Source organism: Oncorhynchus masou, chromosome 9, assembly GCF_036934945.1.
Source record: "Oncorhynchus masou masou isolate Uvic2021 chromosome 9, UVic_Omas_1.1, whole genome shotgun sequence".
Taxonomy (NCBI): Eukaryota; Metazoa; Chordata; class Actinopteri; order Salmoniformes; family Salmonidae; genus Oncorhynchus; species Oncorhynchus masou.
The window spans coordinates 74711054-74737656 of record NC_088220.1 but is presented as its reverse complement, the minus strand read 5'-3'; the positions used below and the strand labels follow the sequence as shown (position 1 = coordinate 74737656).

General features: G+C 44.1%; 1 protein-coding gene and 5 non-coding genes across 6 annotated transcripts; 2 read left to right on the top strand and 4 right to left on the bottom strand.

The window, feature by feature from the left end:
• Nucleotides 1–211: 211 nt before the first annotated feature.
• Nucleotides 212–20793, bottom strand: LOC135546627 (EF-hand domain-containing protein D2-like). The gene is made up of 4 exons (XM_064975211.1): nt 20392–20793; nt 13444–13591; nt 2180–2314; nt 212–1238 (listed from the first exon to the last, which is right to left on the bottom strand). The coding sequence occupies exons 1-4, from the start codon at nt 20694–20696 to the stop codon at nt 1104–1106; spliced, it is 723 nt and encodes a 240-aa protein (XP_064831283.1). The 5' UTR covers nt 20697–20793; the 3' UTR covers nt 212–1103.
• A 302-nt stretch (nt 20794–21095) lies between these two features.
• trnag-ucc (transfer RNA glycine (anticodon UCC)) lies at nt 21096–21167 on the bottom strand. Its single transcript has one exon. It is a non-coding gene; the product is annotated as a tRNA-Gly (tRNA).
• Nucleotides 21168–24346: 3179 nt separating this feature from the next.
• trnaw-cca (transfer RNA tryptophan (anticodon CCA)) lies at nt 24347–24418 on the top strand. The gene has a single exon. It is a non-coding gene; the product is annotated as a tRNA-Trp (tRNA).
• Nucleotides 24419–24720: 302 nt separating this feature from the next.
• On the bottom strand, nt 24721–24792 carry trnap-agg (transfer RNA proline (anticodon AGG)). The gene has a single exon. It is a non-coding gene; the product is annotated as a tRNA-Pro (tRNA).
• A 675-nt stretch (nt 24793–25467) lies between these two features.
• On the top strand, nt 25468–25539 carry trnap-ugg (transfer RNA proline (anticodon UGG)). The gene has a single exon. It is a non-coding gene; the product is annotated as a tRNA-Pro (tRNA).
• A 482-nt stretch (nt 25540–26021) lies between these two features.
• On the bottom strand, nt 26022–26095 carry trnai-aau (transfer RNA isoleucine (anticodon AAU)). The gene has a single exon. It is a non-coding gene; the product is annotated as a tRNA-Ile (tRNA).
• Between the last annotated feature and the right edge of the window lie 508 nt (nt 26096–26603).

Below are 26603 nucleotides of genomic sequence, written 5' to 3'. Positions count from 1 at the left end.
AAAGTTTAATCAATTTTAGAATAAAGCTGTAATGTAACAAAATGTGGAAAAAGTCCAGGGGTCTGAATACTTTCCAAATGCATCAAGTCAGCCTCGCTACCAAGCGGCCTCCTGTCTCTCCTCACCAGTACTGTACCACAGCTGTTTGAAACTGACCAGACCAGCAAATCACATCACTAGAATACACACACTATTGAGAAAGCAGACAGAATGTGGTTACCATTGTTTTATTTATGGAAAAATACAATTCATCCATTTCCTTTTATTTCGGGACACAAGACAACATAATGCTACAGTGTTACATGATGGTATGTTTCTAGAAATTAAACAAACCTAGATTACAGGTCAATATTCAATATAACAGCACCACCTATAATATGCCAATAGTAAACACGTATATTCAGTGATTTTTAAAGGTTTCAACAGAAAAAAAAGGTGGCTAGCGACTTTTTTTGGACACGGGTATTTTAACATTCCTTTGCCTTCTACACATCAATTGGTCAATACATTGATCCACATAACCTTTTCTGTAATGTACATCAAACAATATAATTATTGATGGGAAATAGAAAAATCTATTTTCTTAAAATAGGTATGACCTCACTGTTTTAAACTAAGTGAGAATATTGTGTATAATAGCTAATACAATCATGTTAATCAGAACAATAATAACAATAAATCACAACAGTCATATCATAACAATAACCTTAATATCAAACTTTCATTATTCAATCAAATATTATTATGTGTGTATTCAGGGAAGTTATGGAACTACTTTAAAACCTCCCTTAATGTGCAAGTGAGTATGAGCATGGTCATGCATGTTTTTGTTTGTGTGTGTTTCAGTGTGTGTGTGTGTTTCAGTGTGTGTGTTTCAGTGTGTGTGTGTGTTTCAGTGTGTGCGCGTGTTTCAGTGTGTGCGCGTGTTTCAGTGTGTGCGCGTGTTTCAGTGTGTGCGCGTGTTTCAGTGTGTGCGCGTGTTTCAGTGTGTGCGCGTGTTTCAGTGTGTGCGCGTGTTTCAGTGTGTGCGCGTGTTTCAGTGTGCGCGTGTTTCAGTGTGCGCGTGTTTCAGTGTGCGCGTGTTTCAGTGTCTGTGCACTGTATTATGAGCAGAAGGCAGATTGCAGCTCTTTGAAGGCAGCCCGTCTCTGTTTCCTATCAAGCGCCTGCCTCTTCATTTCCTCCTGCTCCTCTCGGATCTCAGCCTCAAACTTACTGCCCACCTTTAGAGCTTGTACCTGCACCATACAACACAATATTAGATCTGCAGTACAGCCAGGGATTATACAGTGCATTTGGAAATTATTCAGAACCCTTGACTTCTTCCACATTTTGTTACACTACTGCCTTATTCTAAAATTGATCAAATTAATTGTTTTCCTCATCCATCTACATACAATACCCCATAATGACAAAGTGAAAACAGGTTTTTCGAAATGTAAATGTATTTAAAAAAATCATAAAAATGTCTAAAATAAAAGCCCAGAGACAGAATTGTGTCAAGGCACAGATCTGGGGAAGGGTACCAAAACATTTATGTGGCATTTGGAACCACCAAACTTGTGCCAAACTTGCAGCGTCATTTGCAAAGATTTTGAAAAACCTGTTTTTGATTTGTCATTATGAGCTATTGTGTGTGGATTGATGAGGGGAAAAAAATTATTGAATCTATTTTAGAATAAGGCTGAAAGGTAACAAAATGTGGAAAACCTCAAGGGGTTTGAATACTTTCAGAATCCACTGTATAACACCACTCTGAATTCCATCACTACTGAATCTGTACCTGAAACATTAGATCATTTCATCTACACTGCAGACTCAAAAACAGCACAGAACACATACACACAGTCACTGTATTTCTCTTTCTGTCCACCAGAGGTGGATGTGGCCTAAGACATGCTGGTGTACAATCCTGTTACGATGGGAGAGACAAGGAATGAATCAGGCCAGCTAATGCACGTCAGGTCTTAAAATAGCTGAGCTCTTGTGGCCCACCTACTGTGACCTGCATCCTCAAGTATTCACAACTATACATCTGGGAAACTTAACACACGTCACACACCCTCCCCTTGTCCAATCACCCTGGTACATCATGGGCATTGATTCTAGAATGTTGACACAGCCAACCCTTTTCTCACACATACATACACTCTCTCCTCTTTCTCCAACCCACTCCTACCTTAGCCTCAAAGAAGTCCCGTGCCCCCATGACTCCCTCTGTGGAGACGTCTATCTCAGACAGTCTGGCCAGAGCCACCAGACCGCTCTCCTCCTGCAGCTCGCCTGCCGCTGCTCGCCTGAAAATCAGCAGGAACTGGAGGAGAGAGGGAAACATCGAGGTGGGGGAGAGAGGGAAACATCAGGGTGGGGGAGAGAGGGAAACATCAGGGTGGGGGAGAGAGGGAAACATCGGGGTGGGGGAGAGAGGGAAACATCGGGGTGGGGAGAGAGGGAAACATCGGGGTGGGGAGAGAGGGAAACATCGGGGTGGGGGAAAGAGGGAAACATCAGGGTGGGGAGAGAGGGAAACATCAGGGTGGGGAGAGAGGGAAACATCAGGGTGGGGAGAGAGGGAAACATCAGGGTGGGGAGAGAGGGAAACATCAGGGTGGGGGGAGAGGGAAACATCAGGGTGGGGGAGAGATGGAAACATCAGGGTGGGGGAGAGATGGAAACATCAGGGTGGGGGAGAGGGAAACATCAGGGTGGGGGGGAGGGAAACATCAGGGTGGGGGAGAGAGGGAAACATCAGGGTGGGGAGAGAGGGAAACATCAGGGTGGGGAGAGATGGAAACATCAGGGTGGGGAGAGATGGAAACATCAGGGTGGGGAGAGATGGAAACATCAGGGTGGGGAGAGAGGGAAACATCAGGGTGGGGGAGAGGGAAACATCAGGGAAACATCAGGGTGGGGGAGAGAGGGAAACATCAGGGTGGGGGAGAGAGGGAAACATCAGGGTGGGGGAGAGAGGGAAACATCAGGGTGGGGAGAGAGGGAAACATCAGGGTGGGGAGAGATGGAAACATCAGGGTGGGGAGAGATGGAAACATCAGGGTGGGGAGAGATGGAAACATCAGGGTGGGGAGAGATGGAAACATCAGGGTGGGGAGAGATGGAAACATCAGGGTGGGGAGAGATGGAAACATCAGGGTGGGGAGAGATGGAAACATCAGGGTGGGGAGAGAGGGAAACATCAGGGTGGGGAGAGAGGGAAACATCAGGGTGGGGAGAGAGGGAAACATCAGGGTGGGGGAGAGAGGGAAACATCGGGGTGGGGGAGAGAGGGAAACATCGGGGTGGGGAGAGAGGGAAACATCAGGGTGGGGGAGAGAGGGAAACATCAGGGTGGGGGAGAGGGAAACATCAGGGTGGGGGAGAGAGGGAAACATCAGGGTGGGGAGAGAGGGAAACATCAGGGTGGGGAGAGAGGGAAACATCAGGGTGGGGAGAGAGGGAAACATCAGGGTGGGGAGAGAGGGAAACATCAGGGTGGGGAGAGAGGGAAACATCAGGGTGGGGAGAGAGGGAAACATCAGGGTGGGGGAGAGAGGGAAACATCAGGGTGGGGAGAGAGGGAAACATCAGGGTGGGGAGAGAGGGAAACATCAGGGTGGGGGAGAGAGGGAAACATCAGGGTGGGGGAGAGAGGGAAACATCAGGGTGGGGGAGAGATGGAAACATCAGGGTGGGGAGAGAGGGAAACATCAGGGTGGGGGAGAGGGAAACATCAGGGTGGGGGAGAGAGGGAAACATCAGGGTGGGGAGAGAGGGAAACATCAGGGTGGGGGAGAGGGAAACATCAGGGTGGGGAGAGAGGGAAACATCAGGGTGGGGAGAGAGGGAAACATCAGGTTGGGGAGAGAGGGAAACATCAGGGTGGGGAGAGAGGGAAACATCAGGGTGGGGAGAGAGGGAAACATCAGGGTGGGGAGAGAGGGAAACATCAGGGTGGGGAGAGAGGGAAACATCAGGGTGGGGGAGAGATGGAAACATCAGGGTGGGGGAGAGAGGCTCAATCAGAACTATACATACAGTTGAAGTCAGAAGTTTACATACACTTAGGTTGGTGTAATTAAAACTCGTTTTTCAACTCCTCCACACATTTCTTGATAAGAAACTATAGTTTTGGCAAGTTGGTTAGAACATTTTGGCAAGTCGGCATGACAAGTCATTTTTGCAGCAATTGTTTACAGACAGATTATTTCACTTATAATTCACTGCATCACAATTCCAGTGGGTCGGAAGTTAACATACACTAAGATGACTGTGCCTTGAAACAGCTTGGAAAATTCCAGAAAATTATGTCATGGCTTTAGATTGGAGGTGTACCTGTGGATGGGGCGGCAGGGTAGCCTAATGGTTAGAGCGTTGGACTAGTAACCGAAATGTTGCAAGTTCAAACCCCCGAGCTGACAAGGTACAAATCTGTAGACCTCAAATTGTAGACCTCCACAAGTCTCTTCATCCTTGGGAGCAATTTCCAAATGCCTGAAGGTACCACATTCATCTGTACAAACAATAGTATGCAAGTATAAACACCATAATGGTTAGAGCGTTGGACTAGTAACCGAAAAGTTGCAAGTTCAAATCGCCGAGCTGACAAGGTACAAATCTGTCGTTCTGCCCCTGATCAGGCAGTTAACCCACTGTTCCTAGGCCGTCATTGAAAATAAGAATTTGTTCTTAACTGACTTGCCTGGTAAAATTAAAAAATGTAATTAAATGGGATCCTGGAGATGAACGTACTTTGGTGCGAAAAGTGCAAATCAATCCCAGAACAACAGCAAAGAACCTTGTGAAGATGCTGGAGGAAACAGGTACAAATGTATCTATATCCACAGTAAAACAAGTTCTATATAACCTGAAAGGCCGCTCAGCAAGGAAGAAGCAACTGCTCCAAAAAAGCAAACTCCATAAAAAAAGCCAGACTACGGTTTGCAACTGCACATGGGGACAAAGATTGTACTTTTTGGAAAAACGTCCTCTGGTCTGATCAAACTAAAATAAAACTGTTTGCCTATAATGACCATCATTATGTTTGGAGGAAAAAGGGGGAGTCTTGCAAGCCGAAGGACACCATCCCAACTGTGAAGCACGGGGTAGCAGCATCATGTTGTGAGAGGGTGCTTTGCTGCAGGAGGGACTGGTGCACTTCACAAAATAGATGAAATTCAGAGGAAAGAAAATTATGTGGATATATTGAAGCAACATCTCACGACATCAGTCAGGAAGTTAAAGCTTGGTCGCAAGTGGGTTTTCCAAATGGACAATGACCCCAAGCATAAGCCAATTTGCCACAAATTTGGAAGTAAGGACAACAAAGTCAAGGTATTGGAGTGGCCATCACAAAGCCCTGACCTCAATCCTAGAGAAAATTTGTGGGCAGAACTAAAAAAAGCGTGTGCGAGCAAGGAGGCCTACAAACCTGACTCAGTTACACCAGCTCTGTCAGGAGGAATGGGACAAAATTCACCCAACTTATTGTGGGAAGCTGGTGGAAGGCTAGGTTTGAACCAAGTTAAACAATTTTATGTCAACGCTATCAAATACTAATTGAGTGTATGTAAACTTCTGACCCACTGGGAATGTGATGAAAGAAATAAAAGATGAAATAATTCTCTCTACTATTATTCTGACATTTCACATTCTTAAAATAAAGTGGTGATCCTAACTGACCTAAGACAGGGAATTTTTAGCATCATAGATAAGTGATAACTGGTCCTTGTAATATCATAACATCATTTAGACGTTATAACTGTTCATGTCTGTGGGTTTAGTGTCAGAACTGTCCTCCTATGAGATGTGTTTTCTGTGTGTGACCTTGATGTAGCGACCTGATATCAATCAATCAAATGGATTTTATAAAGCCCTTTTTACATCAGCAGTTGTCAAAGCGCTATACTGACACCCAGCCTAAAACCACAAAGCAATTCAGATGTAGAAGCACGGTCGCTAGGAAAAACTCCCTAGAAAGGCAGGTACCTAGGAAGACACCTAGAAAGGAAACAGGCTCAGAAGGGTGTTAGAATCCCTCATCGAGCCTGACCACCAGTGGTCCAAGGGACTGTGCTGTGTAATGGGATATGTCTGTGTGAAACTCAGCTACTCCAATCAGGAGAATGAGAGGCAGAGAGAAGCAAGGATAGGGCTTTAGTCAATGCCTCAGAGCTCAAACCAAACAGAGTCTTTGTATCTCTGTTCAGCTGCCCCTATCACCTGTTAAACCCTGTGAGCATGTGAGAGAGAGGGGAGAAGGAAAGATACGGAGAGGGGGGGAGGTAGGAAAGATACGCAGAGGGGGGGGATACGGAGAGAGAGGAGGGGTAGGAAAGATACGGAGAGAGAGGGGGGATACGGAGAGAGAGGGGGGTAGGAAAGATACGCAGAGGGGGGGTAGGAAAGATACGCAGAGGGGGGTAGGAAAGATACGGAGAGAGGGGGGGGGTAGGAAAGATGCGGAGAGAGAGGGGGGGTAGGTAAGATACGCAGAGGGAGGGGGGGATACGGAGAGAGAGGGGAGTAGGAAAGATACGGAGAGAGAGGGGGGGTAGGAAAGATACGGAGAGAGAGTGAGGGGAGTTGGAGGTAGAAGGGGAGATAGCCTCAGCCCCCTCCCATGACCTAAGTCATGCAGAAGTGTGCTACCTGTCGTAATCAGTTTCTCTCTCAATTCAAACGGCTTTATTGGCATAGGAAACATATGTTTACATTGCCAAAGCAAGTGAAATAGACAAGAAATAAAAGGGAAATAAACAATACAAAATTTACAGTAAACATCACACCCAAAAGTTAAATAATATAACAATGTGAAAATAGTTGAAGTATGAAAGAGAAAATAAACATAAATATGGGTTGTATTTACAATGGTGTTTATGCTCCACTAGTTACCCTTTTCTTGTGGCAACAGGGCACAAATATTACTGCAGTGATGGCACACTGTAGATATGGGAGTTTATCCTGGATATGGGAGTTTATCCTAGTTGAAGTGTACCTATGATGAAAATTTTAGGCCTCACATCTTTTTAAGTGGGAGAACTTGCACAATTGGTGGCTGACTAAATACTTATTTGCCCCACTGTATGTGTCGCTGGTATGGTCATACATTTGGCAGGAGGTTAGGAAGTTCAGCTCATTTTGTGGGCAGTGGGCACATAGCCCGTCTTCTCTTGAGAGCTGCCAATGGCGGCCTTTCTCAATAGCAAGGCCATGCTCACAGTCTGTACATAGTCAAAGCTTTCCTTCATTTGGGGTCAGTTACAGTGGTCAGGTATTCTGCCACTGTACTCTGTTTAGGGTCAAATAACAATCCAGTTTGCTCTGGTTTTTTTGTATTATTCTTTCTAATGTGTCAAGTACTGTAACTATGTTTTTGTTTAATTGCGTTGCTTTCCGGGGGCTCTGTGGAGTCTGTTTGTAAGTAGTCTCCAAACAAGCTGACAGAGGGGACTCTTCTCCAGGTTCTCTCTGTATCTATCTATCTCTCTCTCCCCCCCCCTCCTCCCCGTACACTCGCAGAGTGATAATGAGACACACCCTTTTACAGACTGTCCTGAAGGGAGTACACTAGTTACCCTATTCAAGCTCTGTCAAATTGGTTGTTGATCATTGTCAGACAGCATTTTCAGGTCTTGCCATAGATTTTCTAGCATATTTAAGTCAAAACTGTATCTCGGCCACATAGGAACATTCACTGTCTTCTTGGTAAGCAACTCCAGTGTAGATTTGGCCTTATGTTTTAGGTTATTGTCCACTGAAAGGTGAATTCACCTCACAGTATCTGGTGGAAACCAGACTGAACCAGGTTTTCCTCTAGGATTTTGCCTGGTCTTAGCTCCATTCCATTTATTTTTTATCCTGAAAAATTCCTCAGTCCTTTACGATATCAAGCATACCCATAACATGATGCAGCCACCACTATGCTTGAAAATATGGAGAGTGGTACTCAGTCATGTGTTGTATTGGATTGCTTTGTCACATTTTTTTCAGAATTACTTTAGTTTTATTTATTTTATGTTTTTTAACCTTTATTTACCCAGGAAGGGCTCATTGAGATTTAAAATCTCTTTTTCAAGACCGTCCTGGCCAAGATAGGCAGCACCAAGTCATTACAAAAATTACAGACAGACAACATGAAAAACTACAAGTAATCTAGTAACAAAAATATTGAATTCACAAGAGTATAATAAAATCAAAAACAGCAAATTAAAAACATTGACAGGTCAGGGAATCAGCCTCAAAATCCTTCATCTGTGATTTAAAAACACCAATCGGGACAAGTTCTTCCAGTTATATCGATGGCTCTGAACAAACTTTATTTGACTCTTTGCAAACTGGAATCCATACATCCTGAGGCTGCATTCATTGAAGCTGGGGATTTTAACAAGGCTAATCTGAAAACAAGACTCCCTAAATTGTATCAGCATATCGATATGCACAACCAGGGCTGGCAAAACCTTGGATCATTGTTATTCTAACTTCCGTGACGCATATAAGGCCCTGCCCCGCCCTCCTTTCGGAAAAGCTGACCACCACTCCATTTTGCTGATCCCTGCCTACAGACAGAAACTAAAACAAGAAGCTCTGACGAATACGCTGATTCGGTGTGAGAGTTCATTAGAACGTGCTTTGAAGATGTCGTTCCCATAGCAACGATTAAAACATTCCCAAACCAGAAACCGTGGATTGATGGCAGCATTCACGTGAAACTGAAAGCGCGAACCACTGCTTTTAAATCAGGGCAAGGTGACTGGTAACATGACCGAATACAAACAGTGCAGCTATTCCCTCAGCAAGGCTATCAAACAAGCTAAGCGTCAGTATAGAGACAAAGTAGAATCTCAATTCAACGGCTCAGACACAAGAGGTATGTGGCAGGGTCTACAGTCAATCACGGATTACAAAAAGAAAACCAGCCCAGTCACGGACCAGGATGTCTTGCTCCCAGGCAGACTAAATAACTTTTTTGCCCACTTTGAGGACAATACAGTGCCACTGACACGGCCTGCAACGAAAACATGCGGACTCTCCTTCACTGCAGCCGAGGTGAGTAAAACATTTAAACGTGTTAACCCTCGCAAGGCTGCAGGCCCAGACGGAATCCCCAGCCGCGCCCTCAGAGCATGCGCAGACCAGCTGGCTGGTGTGTTTACGGACATATTCAATCAATCCCTATACCAGTCTGCTGTTCCCACATGCTTCAAGAGGGCCACCATTGTTCCTGTTCCCAAGAAAGCTAAGGTAACTGAGCTAAATGACTACCGCCCAGTAGCACTCACTTCCGTCATCATGAAGTGCTTTGAGAGACTAGTCAAGGACCATATCACCTCCACCCTACATGACACCCTAGACCCACTCCAATTTGCTTACCGCCCAAATAGGTCCACAGACGATGCAATCTCAACCACATGCACACTGCCCTAACCCATCTGGACAAGAGGAATACCTATGTGAGAATGCTGTTCATCGACTACAGCTCGGCATTTAACACCATAGTACCCTCCAAGCTCGTCATCAAGCTTGAGACCCTGGGTCTCGACCCCGCCCTGTGCAACTGGGTACTGGACTTCCTGACGGGCCGCCCCCAGGTGGTGAGGGTAGGCAACAACATCTCCACCCCGCTGATCCTCAACACTGGGGCCCCACAAGGGTGCGTTCTGAGCCCTCTCCTGTACTCCCTGTTCACCCACGACTGCATGGCCACGCACGCCTCCAACTCAATCATCAAGTTTGCGGACGACACAACAGTGGTAGGCTTGATTACCAACAACGACGAGACGGCCTACAGGGAGGAGGTGAGGGCCCTCGGAGTGTGGTGTCAGGAAAGTAACCTCACACTCAACGTCAACAAAATTAAGGAGGTGATTGTGGACTTCAGGAAACAGCAGAGGGAACACCCCCCTATCCACATCGATGGAACAGCAGTGGAGAGGGTAGTAAGGTTTAAGTTCCTCAGCATACACATCACAGACAAACTGAATTGGTCCACTCACACAGACAGCATTGTGAAGAAGGCGCAGCAGCGCCTCTTCAACCTCAGGAGGCTGAAGAAATTCGGCTTGTCACCAAAAGCACTCACAAACTTCTACAGAGGCACAATCGAGAGCATCCTGGCGGGCTGTATCACCGCCTGGTACGGCAACTGCTCCGCCCACAACCGTAAGGCTCTCCAGAGGGTAGTGAGGTCTGCACCACGCATCACCGGGGGCAAACTACCTGCCCTCCAGGACACCTACACCACCCGATGTTACAGGAAGGCCATAAAGATCATCAAGGACAACAACCACCCGAGCCACTGCCTGTTCACCCCGCTATCATCCAGAAGGCGAGGTCAGTACAGTTGCATCAAAGCTGGGACCGAGAGACTGAAAAACAGGTTCTATCTCAAGGCCATCAGACTGTTAAACAGCAACCACTAACATTGAGTGGCTGCTGCCAACACACGGACTCAACTCCAGCCACTTTAATAATGGGAATTGATGTAAAATATATCACTTGCAACTTTAAACAATGCTACCTAATATAATGTTTACATACCCTACATTATTAATCTCATATGTATACGTATATACTGTACTCTATATCATCTACTGCATCCTTATGTAATACATGTATCACTAGCCACTTTAACTATGCCACTTTGTTTACATACTCATCTCCTATGTATATACTGTACTCGATACCATCTACTGTATCTTGCCTATGCTGCTCTGTACCATCACTCATTCATATATCTTTATGTACATATTCTTTATCCCCTTACACTTGTGTATAAGACAGTAGTTTTGGAATTGTTAGTTAGATTACTTGTTGGTTATTACTGCATTGTCGGAACGAGAAGCACAAGCATTTCGCTACACTCGCATTAACATCTGCTAACCATGTGTATGTGACAAATAAAATTTGATTTGATTTGAAAAGAAAAACAGGCCTTATTCCTAAAATAAAATCCCAATTTCAGCTTCCTTTTTTTGTAAGTTGTTGAGTATGCAATTTAAAAGAGAGGCCGTCATCAATTAAAATTACAAGAAATGTACAGTGCCTTGCGAAAGTATTCGGCCCCCTTGAACTTTGCGACCTTTTGCCACATTTCAGGCTTCAAACATAAAGATATAAAACTGTATTTTTTATGAGGAATCAACAACAAGTGGGACACAATCATGAAGTGGAACGACATTTATTGGATATTTCAAACTTTTTTAACAAATCAAAAACTGAAAAATTGGGCGTGCAAAATTATTCAGCCCCCTTAAGTTAATACTTTGTAGTGCCACCTTTTGCTGCGATTACAGCTGTAAGTCGCTTGGGGTATGTCTCTATCAGTTTTGCACATCGAGAGACTGACATTTTTTCCCATTCCTCCTTGCAAAACAGCTCGAGCTCAGTGAGGTTGGATGGAGAGCATTTGTGAACAGCAGTTTTCAGTTCTTTCCACAGATTCTCGATTGGATTCAGGTCTGGACTTTGACTTGGCCATTCTAACACCTGGATATGTTTATTTTTGAACCATTCCATTGTCGATTTTGCTTTATGTTTTGGATCATTGTCTTGTTGGAAGACAAATCTCCGTCCCAGTCTCAGGTCTTTTGCAGACTCCATCAGGTTTTCTTCCCGAATGGTCCTGTATTTGGCTCCATCCATCTTCCCTGTCCCTGCTGAAGAAAAGCAGGCCCAAACCATGATGCTGCCACCACCATGTTTGACAGTGGGGATGGTGTGTTCAGGTTGATGAGCTGTGTTGCTTTTACGCCAAACATAACGTTTTGCATTGTTTCCAAAAAGTTCAATTTTGGTTTCATCTGACCAGAGCACCTTCTTCCACATGTTTGGTGTGTCTCCCAGGTGGCTTGTGGCAAACTTTAAACGACACTTTTTATGGATATCTTTAAGAAATGGCTTTCTTCTTGCCACTTCCATAAAGGCCAGATTTGTGCAATATACGACTGATTGTTGTCCTATGGACAGAGTCTCCCACCTCAGCTGTAGATCTCTGCAGTTCATCCAGAGTGATCATGGGCCTCTTGGCTGCATCTCTGATCAGTCTTCTCCTTGTATGAGCTGAAAGTTTAGAGGGACGGCCAGGTCTTGGTAGATTTGCAGTGGTCTGATACTCCTTTCATTTCAATATTATCGCGGGCACAGTGCTCCTTGGGATGTTTAAAGCTTGGGAAATCTTTTTGTATCCAAATCCGGCTTTAAACTTCTTCACAACAGTATCTCGGACCTACCTGGTGTGTTCCTTGTTCTTCATGATGCTCTCTGCGCTTTTAACGGACTTCTGAGACTATCACAGTGCAGGTGCATTTATACGGAGACTTGATTACACACAGGTGGATTGTATTTATCATCATTAGTCATTTAGGTCAACATTGGATCATTCAGAGATCCTCACTGAACTTCTGGAGAGAGTTTGCTGCACTGAAAGTAAAGGGGCTGAATAATTTTGCACGCCCAATTTTTCAGTTTTTGATTTGTTAAAAAAGTTTGAAATATCCAATAAATGTCGTTCCACTTCATGATTGTGTCCCACTTGTTGTTGATTCTTCACAAAAAAATACAGTTTTATATCTTTATGTTTGAAGCCTGAAATGTGGCAAAAGGTCGCAAAGTTCAAGGGGGCCGAATACTTTCGCAAGGCACTGTATATGAGGTACTCAGTTTTCTCCTATCACAGCCATTAAACTCTGCAACTATCTTAAAGTCACCATTGGCCTCATGGTGAAATCCCTGAGTGGTTTCCTTCCTCTCCGGCAACTGAGTTATGAAGGATGCCTGTATCTTTGCAGTGACTGGTTGTATTGATACATCATCCAAAATGTCATTAAAAACTTCACAATGCTCAAAGGGATATCCAATGTCTGCTTTTGACATTTTTTACCCATCTACATACCAATAGGTGCCGTTCTTTGCGAGACATTGGAAAACCTCCCTGGTCTTTGTGGTTGAATCTGTGTATGAAATTCACTGTTCGACTGAGGAACCTTACAGATAATTGTATGTGTTGGGTACATCAATGAGGTAGTCAATAAAAAATCTTGTTAAACATTATTATTGCACACAGAGTGAGTCCATGCAACTTATTATGTCACTTGTTAAGCACAATTTTACTCCTGAACTTATTTAGGCTTGCCATAATAAAGGGGTTGAATACTTATAGACTCAAGACATTTCAAATTTAAATGTTTTATTAATTTGTAAACATTTCACAAAGATAATTCCACTTTGACACTATGGGGTATTTTGTGCAGGTCAGTGACAAAACACAATTCAGGCTGTAACAACAAAATGTGGAAAAACCCAAGGAGAGTGAATACCTTCTGAAGGTTCTGTATGTGTTACTGCAGTTAAAAAATACACACTGTAATTAACAGGCCTTGAAAGGCATTGACTCACTCAGGCACACACACAAGGACATTGACATGGAAGTAGACAGCACACTACACACACCTCTCTGTAGCTCAGCTTGCCATCGATGTCCTCATCCACCTCCCTGATCATGTTCTTGAGGCCCAGGTGGGTCTGAGGAGCTCCCAGCTTCTCCATCATCAGCTTCAGCTCCATCAGGTCTATGAAGCCGTCCTTACCACTGTCAAACCTACAGCGAGAGGAGGGTAGATCAATGAACTTACATTATAACATCACAACTTTATGAAGCCGTCCTTACCACTGTCAAACCTACAGCGAGAGGAGGGTAGATCAATGAACTTACATTATAACATCACAACTTTATGAAGCCATTCTTACCACTGTCAAACCGTCAGAGAGAGGAGGGTAAAATCAATGAACTTACATTATAACATCACAACTTTATGAAGCCTTCTTACCACTGTCAAACCGTCAGAGAGAGGAGGGTAAATCAATGAACTTACATTATAACATCACAACTTTATGAAGCCCTCCTTACCACTGTCAACCCGTCAGAGAGTTGTGTCTACATACAGCCAGGGAGAAAGGAAGGAACACAGCCATTACACATGACATTAAATTACCAGGAGAGGAAACATGTTAAGTTTGTCATAAAGGACAAAAGCGGTGGCCACAGATAGTTATATAGCCAACAACTAGAGGTGTTTCTCATGGTCACGTCAAATGCTCAAAAACACCTCATGGATCTAGTAAGACGTGCCAAACCTTTTCTAAATTCAGCCTAGACTGGTTGACAGACCCAATGTGGTGAAAGGCATCTATACCCTGAGTCTGGCCAGACGGCCACATCTAGACATAGAGATACAGGCACTAAGCCTGCCAATGACATTAAAACACAGAGGAGAGACAGACATGTTATGATGTTGGGAATAGTGATGTGAGTGGTTGACACTAACCAGACAGCTACCTTTGCTTGACTGACACACACAAACACCAACTTTCCCTAATCAATCACAGTTAAACACAACCCACTCATTTGTCATCAGAAAAACAACAGATGAATCAAGGGTGTTGGGAGGCCTAGATAAACAGATCAAGGGAATAATTGAAAAACAGAGAGAGATGACTGAGTGAGATGGAGATAGAGCAGAAGTGTGTGTGTGTGTATGTGTGTGTGTGAGGGGGGGGGGCTGCAAGGAGTCTGTCTATCTGACACAATACGTATTTATAGATCCTTTCACACAGCTGTTCGAGAGGCACTGGATCTGGTTGTGAGTGAGGGAACACACACACACACACGCTCTCTCTCTCTCTCACACAAACACACACACACTCACTCAAACACACACACAAACACACGTGCTCCTCTCTGCCGACGCCTGAATGGCAGGAGTGTAAACTGGTCAGACCAGAAACCAAAAAGAGAGAGAGGTCGTTTTTTCAGGCTAACTCTTCAAAGGTCCATAGGAACTAAACGCCCTCCCTTCAAAACAACCTGATTTAGGACTATTAACTTCCTAACAATCAGCCTTTGTGCTCAGTAGCACAAAAGACCACTGATTTGAACCCCACCCAACACTGTAACCCACCCAACACTGTTACCCACCCAACACTGTTACCCACCCAAAATTGTTACCCACCCAACACTGTTACCCAACCAACACTGTTACCCAACCAACACTGTAACCCACCCAACACTGTAATTCCTGTTCGTGTCCCTGTCAAGCGTGCTGAATTACTTTTCACCATATTCATTCCCATCACGCACGCACGCACACACACACACACACACACACACACATCTGTGTTCTAGGACAGCTGGTTTTGTTTGGTCCTCCACAGCTGACCAGTATGACAACTGTTCACACCAACTGATGACCACAGAGCAGCCTAGCAACTGTCACCTGTACGTACAGGACCCACTCCACAGCTTAGTGACAGGTCCTCCTAGTCCAGCTCCTCAGCGGGGCAAGTCAGTATCTCACAACAACAACATGTTATGCTGAAAGAACAGAAAAGCTGCCTAGTCAGAGGCAGTACTATGATCATTAAATTACTACTCTGGGCTGCTATTACCGGCCCAGCTTTCTACCAAAATCTACCGACCAAGAGTCTGACGAAGGCTTTGACGTAACTTAGATAAGACTGAAAGGCTGTCTGGCTATCAAAGAACTCAAAAGTGAAATGTGGCAAGAAAACAACAGTGTTATGGAATGTCTTCCTTTGTAAGGGAGTGGTGCCACAGCTATGGTCCATGGTCAGGACTTATTGTCCCACAGCTAACTTCCTGCAGTAATTATAGATACCAAGGCTTTTGGCATGGACATTGTATTTTTGGATCTTTCTCCCTCTCTCTCTCCTCCCTCTCCCTCTCTCCTCCCTCTCCCTCTCTCCTCCCTCTCCCTAGCTCTCTCCCCCAGTCTCTCTCTCCCCCAGTCTCTCTCTCCCCCAGTCTCTCTCTCCCCCAGTCTCTCTCTCCCCCAGTCTCTCTCTCCCCTTCTCAGAGTGTATTCAGGTCACTCCTGCTGCTATAGGGCATTCTAGCGTCAGAGTGAAGATGGAGCAGGTAAGAGCCGGCTGATAGAGCTACATCCTCATCTCTAATGCAGCCTGTTTTAAACAAGCGTCAGGCTAGTGCATGTGTCTGTGCATTTTCACCCCGGACACAGAGATACTTGTGGACTCTGAGGGAGAAAACAGAGAAATTGGTGAAAAAGCCATCCCTCAGAAATCACAGTGACCAACGCATTACCATCAGAGGCTGCTTTTCGATCAGTGACTCGATCAAAAGTCAGAATTCTGACTCCACTGTTAGAAAAAAAGGGTTCCAGAAGGATTCGTCTGTTGTCCCCATAGGATAACCATTTGTGGTTCCAGGTAGAACTATTTTGTGTTCCATGTAGAACCCTCTGTGTAAAGGGTTCTATATAGAACTCAAAATGATTCTACCTGGAACCAAAAAGGGTTATCTTATGGGGGACAGCCGAAGAACCCTTTTAGGTTCTAGATAGCAATTTTTTTTAAGAGTGTAGTGTTGATGATGAGTATGAGTTATGCAGAGTTAAAAGGCAGGGAAGGGTTAAGGCCCCTGGAATGCAGAGAAAGTGGGTGAGTGAGTGGGGCAGGTGCAGTATCAGGGAAGAGAGAGAGTGTGAGGAGGGCATGTGCAGCATCAGGGAAGAGAGAGAGTGTGAGGAGGGTAGACCAAAAGATGATGGGGTGAGGCAGAGTATAAAGGGGTGAGAGAAGAGGCATAATTTAGGATGGAATGGCCCGGCCCTGCCATCAATCTAGCCTACCCCCGCTTAGAACATTCCAAAGTGCCCCCTCCCTGGCCCTCATCCCAACTAGGCTCTGCCACCAGGACTGCATTCAAACAAACTTTAGAACACAGAGAGACTGGCCATTGTCTAATCAGTGTGCCCCCGCTGAGCATGTGTCTCACCCATATCTAGGTTACCCACCAGTGGCTAGGTCAAAAGGTCAAGTACCCTGCATGTAAAGCTAAGGACAGCAGGGGGAGATGAAAGACGGATTGGGTAGATAAAGGAAGCAGTGTCCACTCAGAAAATAATGAGTCAGGCAAAGACAGCACATCTGACCTCTCCGCTTCAGCCAATGAAAAGCCTACAGAGAGACGATAGGATATCCTAAGGAAATGGAGGTTTGCAGCACTTCAACTCTTTGTGGTCTAATTAATCATCAAGGTCTGAGCTTTGCACTGAAACCAAACTCTAAAGCATGACAGTCTATACTTATGACACTTACCACACGGGTGGGTAATGCAGCCACACGTGTCTATCCTGGGTGGGTAATGCAGCCACACGTGTCTATCCTGGGTGGGTAATGCAGCCACACGTGTTTATCACGGATGGGTAATGCAACCACACGTGTCTATCATGGGTGGGTAATGCAGCCACACGTGTTTATCACGGATGGGTAATGCTGCAACACATGGCTATCCTGGGTGGGTAATGCTGCAACATGTGTCTACCCTGAATGGGTAATGCTGCAACACATGTCTATCCTGGGTGGGTAATGCTGCAACGTGTCTATCCTGGGTGGGTAATGCTACAACACATGTCTATCCTGGGTGGGTAATGCTGCAACACGTGTTTATCATGGGTGGATAATGCTGCAACACATGTCTATCCTGGGTGGGTAATGCTGCAACGTGTCTATCCTGGGTGGGTAATGCTACAACACATGTCTATCCTGGGTTGGTAATGCTGCAACACGTGTTTATCATGGGTGGGTAATGCTGCAAAACATGTCAATCACGGACATATGTCTAGGAAGTGCCCCAGTGTTGGCTATAGGAGAGATGGATAAAACCTGCCCCAGGCAGAACAGCTTGAGAGTCAGAGAGAAGAGAGAGGAAGGAGAGAGGGGGCAAAAGTGATGGAGATAGAGGACACATTCAACCAACACCCAACAGAATAGAGAATCTGGGGCAGTGTGTGTGGGTGAGAGAGAGAGAAAAGCATGATTACAAAATGTTTCTTCATGAGTGCATCTAAGTGCAGTAAATTCCCTCAATCAACCCAACGTCCTCCTAAAGAAATAGGTTGATACCTAAGCCCCCTTCCTCTGTGAACCATATCCCCCTCTACTTACTGAGTCTTCCATTCCAACTGTGCTGAGGCCAAACTCAAATGCAAAACTCAAGTTTAAATAAATAGTCCTGGAAAAACTGCAGTGATGCTGCATCAATCCACCAATCAATATCCATCTCTACACCGTTTTCACACGCACCTGTAGCTACAAAGCCACAGATGAACTGGAACAAAAGCATTAAATGTCCTCAAGTTCAATGTCAATGTCTCTGTATAACTCTGAAGTAATCTCCCCTATAGCTCTGAAGTAGCCTCCCCTATAGCTCTGAAGTAGTCTATCCTATAGCTCTGAAGTAGCCTCCCCTATAGCTCTGAAGTAGCCTCCCCTATAGCTCTGAAGTAGCCTCCCCTATAGCTCTGAAGTAGCCTCCCCTATAGCTCTGAAGTAGCCTCCCCTATAGCTCTGAAGTAGCCTCCCCTATAGCTCTGAAGTAGCCTCCCCTACAGCTCTGAAGTAGCCTCCCCTATAGCTCTGAAGTAGCCTCCCCGATAGCTCTGAAGTAGCCTCCCCGATAGCTCTGAAGTAGCCTCCCCGATAGCTCTGAAGTAGCCTCCCCGATAGCTCTGAAGTAGCCTCCCCTATAGCTCTGAAGTAGCCTCCCCTATAGCTCTGAAGTAGCCTCTCCTATAGCTCTGAAGTAGCCTCCCCTATAGCTCTGAAGTAGCCTCCCCTATAGCTCTGAAGTAGCCTCCCCTATAGCTCTGAGCAAATACAGTACATGGACACTACTAGTCTCACAAGCAAAGGCTGTCCAGTCTCAATCTCCCCTCACCAGAGAAACACTGTATACAGTAAAGTCTACTCTTGTCAGCCCCCCCCCCCCCCCTCACACACACACACACACACAAAGATGCCATTATCGCACAGGAGAGGGGGTGTCACTGGGGACCCAGTGTTTGAGAAGAGTGGCCCTTGTCCCTCCAGTGAAAAAAGACTGTTGCACAATGACTGTACAGTTCCATTGGCCCAGGAGAAAACATTATTTTGGCCTGGTACAGAGGATGTCAGTGAAGCCCAGTATAGCCCCATATCCCCCCACTGGGTCCACAAATATCCTAAAGGGTTGGTGCTGCAGAGACTGGAGTGACAAAGCAGGCTCTAGACACACACGCACGAATGCACGCACGCACACACACACGCAGCAGGTTATTACAGTACATAGAGAAAAAAGGGGGGATTCGCCCTATACAATAATAACACTAGGCTAACAACCTAGAGATTAATTATTGTCATGTAAGCAACATAGGGCTATATATTATTCATATCTATTCATGGCAGAAATGGAAAGTGTTGAAGGCTAGATGAAGACCATTCAATCTGAAGTTCCACAACAATTTCACTCCACAAGCAGTAGACAGAGGTCACTCAGCAATCTCAGTTCACCTTGTCAATTCTGTGTTCAGTAAGTTGTCTCTGACATCAATCCCTCATGCTCACTCAATACCTTGCCTGGGTGTGACTAGCCTGCAACATGCATAGTGGAGTCCAGGGAACAAAGTAACACTTTTCGGCTTTTTCTTATTATGAAAAGGCTATTCATGTTAGAATAATAATATTTTATACAAACAACATAGATAGAAATGTAGTTTAAGACATACAAGTTTTACAATTCAACCAAAAGTAAAACATTACAATTGACACCGTATCCAGGATGAAACATAACAGGCTGCAAAGTTAAATGTAACACCGTCTTCAATGGTAAAAAATTATGGGCAATTAAAAAAGGATGATTTGAAACTGATATTTTGAAGAAAATACACAAAAATGTAAAATAAATATTTCCATTTGATCTTTTAGGCATGTCACATTGACCAAAAAGGAGTAGCCAAAATGAATATATTTATATAAAGATCTTTTTAGCATTCAAAAGTCTGAATTTGACTTTTTTTTATTCTAATGTATTATCTTAATTGTACTGCTAAACTTGATATAAAGAAGTGACATTTTATATAATTTTGTAAATGTGTATAAATATTATGTACTGTGTTACATAAAAACACCCTCCATAAAATACAATAACAATTATTGGCATCACCTATACCAATCAAAAGACCCCATCTTACTGATACTAGTATACATGTTTAAATACATGGAGAATGGTTCCACAGGTCTATTACCAAAAAAAGAGAGGCAGCAAGTATATTAAAAAGACAATACATCATTGATTGATTTGAACTAAACGCATTAGGCATATATACACACTAAGCACTAACACATTTCATAACATCTTTCTAAATAGTCTCTAATTTGAGTTATTGAACTGTTTCAGTACAACTGATCCACTGTTACTTTGTTCCCTGGTCTCCCCTGCAAACAAAACTAAGGACACCTCTTTATCAAGTCAAGTCACAACATAGGCTATAACCATTGCCACAAGAATGATATTCAAATAAAAATAAATGATTAGCCTACCGTTTGAAAATGTTCTCCATCTCTTTGATCTGTTTGCGGGAGAATTCTTTGAATTCCGTGTAGGGGTTGAATACCTTGGCTTGCTTGGGCGCCGCGTTCCCATCGTTGATGTCCAGTCTCCGGGTGAGTTTCGCCGTGAGTTCCGATGTGGCATCATTGACAATGACCACCACCGCTTTTTCCTGCGGCTCAGGGACAGAGTCGCTCGGTTTCACCGGGGTCTCCTCTGGTGCACACGGGTTGAATTGGGGAGCCTGCTCGGCCATCCTGGGCTGCAGTTTCCTCGCCAATTCGTCCGATGCCATGGTGCGTAGGATACTTTTGGACTTGATGCGATGGGAGCGTGTGCCAAGCACTCAGGGTGGTCAGCTGTGTCTGTCAGCTCGTGACTCAGAGCTCCTCTCACCCTGGACAGTTTCGAGGAGGCGGAGCACAATCGAACATCAGCATAAAAACATAAATTGAGCTATATTACAGCATCTGAAACCAACCACAGGCGAGCCCAAACAAATAAGAGCATAAAAGGTGCAACACGAGCAGTCAAGGTGTTGATGGATAATTGTTTTGATTTTAGCTATTATTTGAGAGACATTCTTGGTATGTTTACTTGGTCATCCTTTTAATCGAACCTAATCATTATACCGGTGACGCAGGTACTAAAATGTAGCCTCCATCAAAAAAGGAACTGCGGAGTAAAAAGTATCTGCGTTGGCCGGGAATCGAACCCGGGTCAACTGCTTGGAAGGCAGCTATGCTCACCACTATACCACCAACGCTCGACTATTACCAAATGAATCCTTACTAACTTCACAGAAGCATTGGAGTTGATCTGGACATTATTTCGAAATTGCCATTATGTTTACATATTATGTGCTCAAATAGCACGACTCCCATTACTGAAATAGCGGAGATGTAGTGTCAGTCAAACAAGTGTGGGCTGGATTGACAAACAAAACAGTAACGTTGGCCACATTAATAGCAAGGACCGGCTAAAATTGTCATGGCCTCGCGAACTAGCTAAATCTCAGCTTGCCAAGAAAGATGTATGATCTAGCTAAATAAAGAAAGGTCATCATCTGCTTCCATGTTCTGTGCAAAACAAACCAACATGCATGACAGGAAAAAGGCGCCCCTTGCCTCCCACCTATACAGTGCAGCAAAAAAGTATTTTGTCAGCCACCAATTGTGCAAGTTCTCCGATTTAAAATGATGAGAGAGGCCTGTAATTTTCATCATAGGTACACTTCAACTATGACAGACAAAATGAAAAAAACTAAATCCAGAAAATCACATTGTAGGATTTTTCATGAATTTATTTGCAAATAATGGTGGAAAATATGTATTTGGTCAATAACAAAAGCTTATCTCAATACTTTGTTATATAGCCTTTGTTGGCAATGACAGAGGTCAAACGTTTTCTGTAACTCTTCACAAGAGTTTCACACACTGTTGCTGGTATTTTGGCCCATTCTTCCATGCAGATCTCCTGGCCTCCAACTGCTCTTAAACGCTAGTAAAACCAAATGCACGCTTTTCAACTGTTTGCTGCCCACACCCACCCGCCCGACTAGCATCACCACCCTGGACGGTTAAGACGTAGAATACGTGGACAACTACAAATACCTAGGTGTCTGGCTAGACTGTGAACTCTCCTTCCAGACTCATATTAAACATCTCCAATCCAAAATCAAATCTAGAATCGGCTTTCTATTTCGCAACAAAGCCTCCTTCACTCACGCCGCCGAACTTACCCTCGTAAAACTGACTATCCTACCGATCCTCGACTTCGGCGATGTCATCTACAAAATAGCTTCCAATACTCTACTCAGCAAACTGGATGCAGTCTATCACAGTGCCATCCGTTTTGTTACAAAATCACCTTATAGTGCCGTCCATTTTGTTACATCACCTTATACCACCCACCACTGTGACCTGTATGCTCTAGTCAGCTGGCCTTCGCTACATATTCGTCGCCAGCCTCACTGGCTCAAGGTCATCTGTAAGTCTAGGCTTGGTAAAGCTCCGCCTTATCTCAGATCACTGGTCACGATAACAACACCCACCCGTAGCAAGCATTACAGTGGGTATATCTCACTGATCATCCCCAAAGCCAACACCTCATTTGGCCGCCTTTCCTTCCAGTTCTCTGCTGCCAGTGACTGGAACGAATTGCAAAAATTGCTGAAGCTGGAGACTTATATTTCCCTCACCAACTTTAAACATCAGCTATCTGATGCAGAACAAGTCTCATTGTGTTCTAGAACGCCACTATGCGCACGCTCCAGGAAAGCTTGAGCCTTCCGCTCCTCACTGAGCTCGAGCTGTTTTGCAAGGAGGAATGGGAAAAAATTTCAGTCTCTCGATGTGCAAAACTGATAGAGACATACCCCAAGCGACTTACAGCTGTATCGCAGCAAAAGGTGGCGCTACAAAGTATTAACTTAAGGGGGCTGAATAATTTTGCACTCCCCATTTTTCAGTTTTTAATTTGTTAAAAAAAGTTTGAAATATCCAATAAATGTCGTTCCACTTCATGATTGTGTCCCACTTGTTGTTGATTCTTCACAAAAAAATACAGTTTTATATCTTTATGTTTGAAGCCTGAAATGTGGCAAAAGGTCGCAAAGTTCTAGGGGGCCGAATACTTTTGCAAGGCACTGTAGGTAGTTGAGGGCCTGGGGAAACCAGCATCAACCCAGAGGTTTCTCCCACCCCCATCGCTCTCTTGGCCATCCCCTCTCTCTCACTGTCGGCCAATCGCACCCTCCTCTTCACTCTCTTCTTTGGTGATGGCGGCAGTGGAGAGATACCACCCTCCCTCCAACAAGTTGCCTTGGAAGCAAAACACGTCCTTCACCGTCAGCTTTAGAATCCCCATCAAGATTGTCCTTCCAAAAGTTTCCCATCCTAAAGGCTCTAACTCCTTTTCCTTCCAAGCAAACCGAATCGTGTTGGCCAGCCCAATCCCAGGGACCGACCGTGTTGATGGATTTTGCACCAGCTCCGCAAGGAGAATGGCGCACCCGGCTCACGTTCTCTTCTCTTCCAAAACAAGGAAAAAAGAAAAACCAAAGTGACTGAGCCTATCTGGTGCAAAGATAGGTACAAAGAGACAGGAACAATCACCCACAAACACACAGTGAAACCCAGGCTACCTAAATATGGTTCCCAATCAGAGACAATGACTAACACCTGCCTCTGATTGAGAACCATATCAGGCCAGACATAGAAAGAGACAAACAAGACATCCAACATTGAATGCCCACTCAGATCACACCCTGACCAACCAAAACATAGAAACATACAAAGTAAACTATGGTCAGGGTGTGACAGTATCTCTACTTTCACATCATCATCTGCTTATTTATCACTCCAGTGTTAATCTGCTAAATTGTAATTCTTCGCTACTGCGGCCTATTTATTGCCCTCCTTCTCATGCCTTTTGCACACTGCATATAGACTTTTTTTTTCTACTGTGTCGCTGACTTATTTATTGTGTTATTGGCTTGTTTATTGTTTATTCCATGCGGCAGAACGGGTGTAGTATATGGAGAATGAGGGTTGCTGTAGGTATCTCAGATAGGGGCTAGCTCATTTCATTACTGTCTGAATGTAGTGTCAAAAATATACGAGCATACTTAAAATTGAATTCCTCCAAAATCTCAAAATAAGAAGTAGTTGATTTTTGAGTGTTTCATTTAATTTTCAAAGCATCCTGAATACACCTGACCTGTGGGTTTTTAAAATATTTTTTTTTCTGTCTGGTCATCTGCTAAAGACAATGCGGGTATTTTGTAACACGCAAAGGGATGTTTTGCAACAACTTAGTGACATTGTTGAGGTGCCAGATAGTTCTTGCCATATCACATCAGCTCCCGAGAGCGTTACAATCAATGCAGCGAAATAGAGACATTGAACAACTGTTTTTACAGACGATGTACAATTGTATATTATAGACCTCGTGGCGCAACGGTAGCGCGTCTGACTCCAGATCAGAAGGTTGCGTGTTCAAATCACGTCGGGGTCATTTTTTTGTATAACCTCCGGGTTGCTTGATTGTAAAACTATCGTTATTCCGAGGTTGCATTTTGAAAGCTAAATGAGAAGAGAGCCCTGTCCGCCATCCACCTTGTAACTATCGTTGTTCCTAGGTTGCAGTTTGAAAGCTAAATGAGAAGAGAGTCCTATCCGCCATCCACCTTGTAAAAGAAAAACACATTTACACAACTGTGTTGCATCGTTTTGGTCTCTGCTATTGGCAGATATTGTAGTTGAAGATCTGCATGCTTTTCTTGGAAAAAGATTAGCCTATCGTCATTAATAAAATGAGGGCTCGTCCGGGATTTGAACCCGGGACCTCTCGCACCCTAAGCGAGAATCATACCCCTAGACCAACGAGCCGTGAAGAAACTAGAAATATTTCGCTTTATAACTGAAAGCTGTAATGCAGGGCTCATTAAATGTACGAAAGATGAATATTAACACAACACGTAACAATTTCAACGATATTACTGCGTTATAGTTCATATAAGGAAATCAGTCAATTTAATTACAATTCATTAGGCCCTAATCTATGGATTTCTATGGATTTCACATGATTGGGCAGGGGCGCAGCCATGGGTGGTCCTAGGAGGGCATAGGTCAACCCACTTGGGCCAGGCTGACCCACTGGGCAGTTAGGCCCAGCCTATCAAAATGTGTTTTTCCCCACAAAAGGGCATTATTACTGACAGAAGTACTCCTCAAACTATATAATTTGACTGTCTTGGATTTTCATTTACTATTTAACGTCTACTGTAACTACTACTGGACGTGCTGTTACAATTTGGTTTCATGAGGAAATAAAGCTGACAATTCAGCTTCAGATAAGACATGGCTGAGGAGATATTTTTGATGCAACATATTATAGGCACACTATGCTACAGTAGCCTTTATAGTAATACATTTGGTTCTGTTATGTAAAATACTAATTAGCCTAATTAGCCATAAGACTAATGTATTTCGATTATTTTACGCATATTGTAAATATTCACTACCAATGTTTCAAATTGTGGGTTGTGTAAATGAAACTTAAGCGGCTCGTTGGTCTAGGGGTATGATTCTCGCTTTGGGTGCGAGAGGTCCCGGGTTCAAATCCCGGACGAGCCCTTATTTTCAGATTTTGTATTTTTTCGGTCAGTTCAAGTCACATACACATGTTTAGCAGATGTTATAGTGACTATAGCGAAACGCTTGTGTTCCTATCTCCAACAATGCAGTAATATCTAACAATTCACAACAATACACACAATTCTAAAAGTAAAATAATGGAATTAAGAGCAATGTCGGAATCCAGACTTTATATCCATCTATCTGAGAAAGATTTATGGAGTCCCATTGCTTTAGGACCAGGTGGTTTAAGCATGTCCCAGTATAGGTCACCAAGCAGGGCAAATTCAGATTTAGTGTAATCTAGCTAGTACTCACTGAATTATATATTGATATGACAGATTGTAAAAATTCTTTGATGAATTAGTTAATACAGACATAGTTCGCCTACCCTTGTTCTCATTGTTTTCAAACGGCCGAGACGGGTACTTCATTAAATGCCCTCTGACTATGGTAAAACTTGAATCTGTGGTAAAAGACACTGGCCAGTACGGGTATCGAACCCGCGACCTTCGCGTTATTAGCACGACGCTCTAACCAACTGAGCTAACCGGCCTTATACACCTCAGCTGTTGTAGACTATATAGTGATAATTCGTACAGCTACTAGAGAGTAATTCTCACTAATCTGTTTACCACGAGCTAGGTTTCCACCCAATTGACAACGGATTTTCATGTGTATATTCAAAATTCCGCCTAGAAACAATATGTGCATTTTCACACAGAGGTTAACGTCAAATTGACTTGTTGCAGATAAAAGGCTGTGCGTGATGACGTGTAACATAAAAATGCCTTTTGCGGTTAAATTCCCACGTACCGAATAAAAACATGTGAAATGGGGTTCCATCGCATTTTTAACTCTATTGATAATTTTCTCACAAAAACATGGAGAAATATAGCGAGTGTGCCCACTCTGGTATTGGCACGTGTTCTGTAGCTCTGTTGGCTAGAGGGCACGTAATAGCCTTCCCAGCATGCTTCCTCCAATCAGTCTACATTAGAGGGAGCATAAAGGAGCTTGCTGGCTACAGCACCACTGCAACAAGCCCTGTCCCTTCTGCTCCT